This window comes from Pagrus major, chromosome 8, assembly GCF_040436345.1.
Source record: "Pagrus major chromosome 8, Pma_NU_1.0".
Taxonomy (NCBI): Eukaryota; Metazoa; Chordata; class Actinopteri; order Spariformes; family Sparidae; genus Pagrus; species Pagrus major.
Window position 1 is genome coordinate 17,540,799 of NC_133222.1, and position 6,630 is coordinate 17,547,428.

The following is a 6,630-nucleotide window of genomic DNA, read 5'->3' on the forward strand; positions in this document are numbered from 1 at the left end:
TTTGATTTGGGGTGCCTATAAAAATTACAGATATCTCAAAGCCTGAGAAAGTAAAAGCAAATGAGTGAGAACATTTTTGTCTGGTAACACGAGTCAGCTGACCCTTTCATGCAATGATGTGTCTTTATCCTGCTGCACTCGTTAACAGAACTTCTTTTTCACATTATTCTCAATTGGATGATCATCCAGTGGCATAATCTGGAGTTTGCCAGATTTTAAGTGCTTAGATTGGCTTGAGAAGGTCAAAATTGCTCAATCTTCATTTTTCCACGGTTGTGTAGCAACTGCATGACGCATAAACAGTGTCCGTGCTGTGGTCTTGAAAACAGGAGACATAGTCAGTGTAGTATTCAGTGCCTCAATATGTATATTTCAACATATATTTATAGGATATTTAGATTATTTTCAATGTGCACAGGCCATTACAGACAAATAGAATTCATGTTGAACATATTTACATATATTACTCCTATTTACAGATATTTAACTGCATGTTATGTACAAATATACAACACACTCATGTCTTGATGCAATACACATGGGTTTCACACGGTGGTCTGGCAACCCTCACGCTGCCTCACATTAATGTGCAGAAAATTGTTTTTGTCTGGAGCGTAAATCCAGCCAAAAAACAGCAGACCCCCCCCTTCAGCGGTGCAGGATGTCAGAAAAAAATCAGGAAGTGTCTTGACGCAGCGTGGGTGGAATGTGTGAGCTTCTCCACAACATTTTGTGAAAGCGATGGGAGGAGAGTGTGGGTCCGTAGGTAGACTCCCCCAGCTGTGGCCAATCTCACCTCATCGAGACCCCTGGCCACCCCCCACACTGTGCGTGCCTGTGTCATGTGTGTGTGGGTGAGCGTCCTACTATTTACAAGGGAATCCCATCTGCCTCTGCTGAACAGAAATTAAATCCACTCTTTAGGGATCCACACAGAGGGCTGCCTGCTGCTACATGAAATAATTACAAAAATGTGGATGCATGCAAGGGCTCGAGTGATAGATGAAGCCTAAACACCACATCCATTATTTTTCTTTTTTGTGAAGGGTCAAAGGAATACATGAGCCAATAGAATCTGGTTTTGAGAAAAACAACAAAGCGAAAGCACAAAGGATGAGGCGGCTGCTTCTGTTACTTAGAGACGTGCGGTCTGGAAGAGATGTTTTCCCCACCGCACACCCCCTGGCTGTTACGTACGTCTTGTCTTTGTAAACACTCTAACAGGAGAGTGTGTTTTGGGGCACTGTGGGGAGACATAACCACCAGTAAAAGCATCCGTATTCCAGGAAAAGTGCTTTTCTATCGAAAACATTGAAAAGAATCACGTTGTGACTCCAAAAAAATCAACTTGACCACTTGAGGCTGTCGAATTTTCAAGTAAAGTCAACAAAATGATGAAAAATATAACTGTCAGCATGTAGTGCTTTTACAAACAGCTGCAGAGGTATAAAAATATGAATGATTTTAAGTCAATCTTTGCAATTTAATTTCCTTTCCCAATGTTTTTCTAATATTCTTGCTGCGGTTATGTGAAAAGGAACATATCTGCACACAAAATCCAGCGAGAAGACACACATAATCTGTTCATATTGTCTGTCCTTGTTGTAAATTCTCATCCTACAGCATATTTCTTCACTTTATTTCCTGTTTTCCAGTCAAATAGCTTGATTTGCTTTACAGTTTTGGAGTCTGGGGGCATTTCAATCACTGTCTACTCATGCCCAAAGATAAGATGGGTTGATACTGTGAGCTGTGTACCTTGATGCCAGACATTTTTTAAATTCCCACCCCAGTAAACAGAATTGCCTAGCTGTGATTTTCTTCCTGCTGAATGGAGGACTTGGGAGAATTGTCCAGCTCTCTCCAGTTTGCAGAACTGCCCGTGGGGCTCCGATTGGTCATCTTAGTCAGCAGCGTTGTTCTGCGGATACTGCTGTCCGAGTCCTCCTTCTTGAATTCAGTGTTCAGTCTGAGGCAGCACGAGAAGCAGTGCACGAAATCCTGGAGGAGGTGACCGCTGAAGATCATGTATATCCACGGGTTACAACAGCTGTTGAGACTGGCAAGGAGCGCAGACAGAGTCACTGCTGTGTTCTCAGAATCTAGAGAACAGAGAGAGGGAAGAGGAAAAGGATGATTAATCCGCAAAACATCTGGGGCAGGCTTGGCTGCAGAAGTGCGCGTCTAAGTCAATTCATGTGGTGTTAAAATGTAAAGCCTGGTTAGTCTTTAAAGAGGATAAAATATGTGAGTTTCTATTACAGATCAAATTTATTTCAAGACTTTTTGAATCAAATTTAATTTTCTTGATATTAGTGAAGTAATCTGTCTGGTGTGCATGTTGATTCTGAGCCACAAAAGCTCATGAAGCAAAGAAAATGTGTATAAAGTGTAACTTTATCACTCACTTGCAGTAGTTTTGTTTCAAGATAAAACTTTTTAGATAGAATATATGATTAAACTTGTTTTAAAGTGAAGGCTGGTGGTGAATCCAAGAGCCCACATCTGAGGAGGCTGGAATTCTGAAAAGAGGGAAGACTAGATTTCTAAGGATCACCCCTTATTAATTTTTAACAAGACTGTTTCTGAAATTTTAATCTTGAAGGTTTACAGTAATGTACTCAGTTATTTCATGTAAATGAGGCGGTTTATAAACATAAAGTTCAGCTCAAGCATTTTTCTTTTTGTGGTATTAATTTTTTGTTTTATTTTTTTAACACTATTTACGCATGTATTTGTTTTTATATGCCATATAAATCCGTGCGTAAAAGCCGTGCGCACTTGGACTTTTGTTTACGCACGGTGAGCTTTTTTGGTAATCGTGTCTTTTCTCTGCGCTGTCATTTGTTTTGGCTTTTATATCATCACTCCAAAACATGTTAATTCAGTAATGATTGACACATTTATTGCTTAATTTATTCAGCACTCACCAGCCCACTGGAAGTTTTCATCCCACACTGACCACATCTGCACGATGAAAAACGGCGCCCAGCAGATAATGTACGCCAAAACTATCACAAAAGTCATTTTAACAGTCCTCAGCTTGGCTCTGGATATCGTTGTAACGCTGCTGACTGAATTCTTCCCAATTATCGCGTTCTTGCTCGCAGCACCATCCGTCGTTTTCCTTTTCTTGTATTTGATGTTTTTCCATATGCTGTGGCAGATGAACCCGTAGCACAGCATGAGAATGACCACGGGCACGAGGAAGATGCCCACGGTTATCCAGGTGATGTACGCCTTGGCGCCCCATGGCTCGATAAAGTAAGCCCAGCAGTCGTAAACATCCGAGCCGTTCTTGATCTCGCTTAGGGAGAAGATGAAATACTGCGGGGTGCTGAGCACCAGGCTGCACATCCACGTTGAGATGATCATGATGTAGGAGCGCTGGGTGGGCTGCTGCAGGGTTTTCAGGGGGTGGCAGATGGCAATGTAACGGTCCAGGGTCATCATCACCATCATGTAGGTGGACGCGAACATCCCCATCACCTGCAGGTGCTTCACTATCCTGCACAGAAAGTCTGGACCGTAGAAGCGGAAGGTGATCTCCCAGCAGAGCTGCGGCAGCACCTGGAAGAAGGCGACCACCAGGTCAGCCAGGCAGAGGTGTTTAATGAAAAGGTGCATCCGCGACATCTTCTTCTTCGTGTTGTACATTGCCAGCAGGACGCTCACGTTCCCGACCACAGCGACCACGAAAGTGATGCTCAGGACCATGATCTCGATTTGGGCTACCTCCTCGTTCCGCGCAAAAGGATCGGATCCATTCAGGTGGACGCTGTCGTTTTCAGGCGTTCCCATCGTAAAGTCATCAGTGGGACTGAAGCCCAGAGACTGGTTCCCTCCGCTCAGGACAAGCGCATAGTCAGGAGTGTGCATGGCACTGCCCCTCTGTGCGCCCGAGCAGATACAGTGCCAGAGGGGCTGTGAAGTGCTTCTCCAATCCGTATATGGAGCTACCTGGTGCTCATAGAGGGGAACACGTTGCTCTCTGACTTGTGGCGGCTGGCGAGGCTTTTTAAACTCGAATCAGATTTCAGACAGCGTGTGCGTAAAGCGGGTACACTGTAAAAAAAAAGTCAAGTTATTTGGTATCGTGACAAGTCCTAAAACAAGCTCTTTCTTAAATATGATCTTTTAATGAATATTTTGATAAAGTAATTTATGATTTCCACTGCAAATTAATTATTTTCTTGAAATTCACTTTAGAGCCGTTTTGAATGAAAAACATGTAAAAAGAAAGAAAGAAAGAAAATGCTACTGTACTAAAAAGAAGTAGAGAATTTTTTGCAGTGCGCAGCTCAGCCCTCCCCATGGTGCGCACAACATCCACATCACCACAGTTCCTCTCGCTCATTGCGTGGGCCAGATGTTTACGGAGCAGTTTTTGTGAGCAACAAGTCACACAAAACACAACTGTGAAATTCCAAGGGAGTAAGTTGAGTAACACGCAGTTAAAATAAATAGTTGAAGTGTTAAGAGAAAGGCAGGCTGTACAGTTTCCAGGGTAATTATTTAAAAATGACACATTTCCTGGTGCCTTTGAGTTGAAGCATCCCTTTTTATAAGGTTAACATAATCTCAACTGACACATTTAACATGTCTAAGGAGGCTCTTGAATTGTGGTTCTGCATTTCCTGAAATAGTCATGCATTGACCAATAAACTGGAATGTTGTTTGTGTTCACCTCTGCAGAGCACGACCTTATGCAGTGATGAACTGTTTAAAATTGTTTATCTTAAGTGGCTTGCACACAGAAGTGCCAAGTTTCCTCCTTAAAGTCACATTTCAAACTAAACTAAACTGCAAGAAACTGTTTTTTATTATTAATAATCTTCACATGAAGTGTTTGTTTGCGTTATGTGTGTTTGTTTGGTTTTTACACACATTCATTCATTCTGTCTGTATACCAAGCTGCCTTTCAGCATACAGAGACCATTTTTTTTAAAGACTTTTAAGAAGTCCTAAATTTAAATGACAAGATAGTCTTGGTTGCCAGATAGTTGGGAATGTATCGTCCAGGTTTTGAGACCGCCACCTTCCTTAAAAAATGCAGGTAAGCAGAATTTGGTTTGTGGTTTCACAGCAGTGCAAAAAATATTCCACAGTCTGTTCAGATTTCTTTCTAAAAACAAAGTCTTGGTTACTTTGGATAATCTGCAGACCTCACATCCAACAGTTTTCACTGGAACTAATTGAACCTAGAGACCCTCTGAAAACTGTTTACGCTGCGTTTGAAGGAATATCCACTATCACTGGGACACTGTTATTTTTATTTAATTTTTTTTATTGCTTTGAACACCAACACAATTCTACTCACCTTCAATTAATTAGTGTGGAAGCAGAAATGTATCTCCATTGCTGGATCATATCTGAAGAAGAAAGTGAGATAATCATTTCTAGTAATTTATCATCCCTCCATGAAGCCCTTTAAAGATCTGCACCAGACACGTTTTAAAACATATATACGAATACTTTGCTTTAAAATAACTACTGTCTGATTAGTTTTTCCACAAAAAGTTCAATTTACTAGAAATATTATTTTTTACTGCAAAAGTTCACTAAGAAAATATCTCAAATACCCTTCATCAACACCCAGCTATGTTCTAATTATGTGTTCATTTGAATTAATTCCAAACTGCATGTTATTCATCTATTAATCATATAAAAGTGGATGTTACACTATTTTCATAATTGAACTGTCAGTGTTCAGTTTGGTTTGACTTCCTACTCATACCACACTACAACAGTTAATTACTTTGAGCTCTTTGAATTATTTATCCAATTCTTTTAGCCAACATTTTCAAGTTTTGACTCACTCTTACATGCAATCAAGTCACCTTAAACACTTCAATTATTCAGTATAGCTGACTCAGTGAATGAATGATGAATTTTTGAAAATATAATCATTAATTTAACGTTTTCAAATTAGTTGAGCTGCTCTACAATCTCTCCACGCACCCCTGGCAACAGCAGAAGTACCCCCTTTTTGACAATCACTGCACGGTGCACCATTTACACTCGGTACTAAAGTGGGATCTGTATCAGCCCCAGACTCCCTTGGAAAATCACAGAGTTTTGTGGGTTGTTGAGTTTGGGGAAACTTTAAAAAGTCGGTGAAACACTGTCTACAATAAATTCGAAATGATCTGCTCCTTCTGGTAAATTCAGCAAATGTTATACATTAAGTTATTTCTTTCTCTGTATAAAAAAAATACTGCTACTACTATATCCATTGTTAAAAGAAGATCAGCTGCATAGATTAGTGCAAAGCACACTGTTATTTCTTACTGTAACTCATTCATTTCCCACCTATATTGCTGTCAATTTTCACAAAGTTATGTTGATGAATGTGTCTTTTGGTGCTGTTATGGCTCACTCTAAATTCTAACAACAACCTATATTTTATGTTACCTAAAAACAAATACCTGTATCAATGTTATGTTGTTTCAGATGCCAGCATGTTGTGCAGGTTGCGTCTACACCTACCTAAGATCTGAACACAGTGTGAGCCAGACTACCTCCAGATGTTGTCAGGCACATCTCATTCGATCATGAAACATTTACACCTTGCATTAACACATGTTTTATCTTATCCGGAGAATAACCTTCCGGAGACAGATCACATCT

At 40.5% G+C, this 6,630-nt stretch overlaps 1 protein-coding gene across 1 annotated transcript; it reads right to left on the reverse strand.

The window, feature by feature from the left end:
• Nucleotides 1-1,311: 1,311 nt before the first annotated feature.
• avpr1aa (arginine vasopressin receptor 1Aa) lies at nt 1,312-3,943 on the reverse strand. Its single transcript, XM_073472914.1, has 2 exons — nt 2,931-3,943; nt 1,312-2,102 (listed from the first exon to the last, which is right to left on the reverse strand). The coding sequence occupies exons 1-2, from the start codon at nt 3,877-3,879 to the stop codon at nt 1,807-1,809; spliced, it is 1,245 nt and encodes a 414-aa protein (XP_073329015.1). The 5' UTR covers nt 3,880-3,943; the 3' UTR covers nt 1,312-1,806.
• Between the last annotated feature and the right edge of the window lie 2,687 nt (nt 3,944-6,630).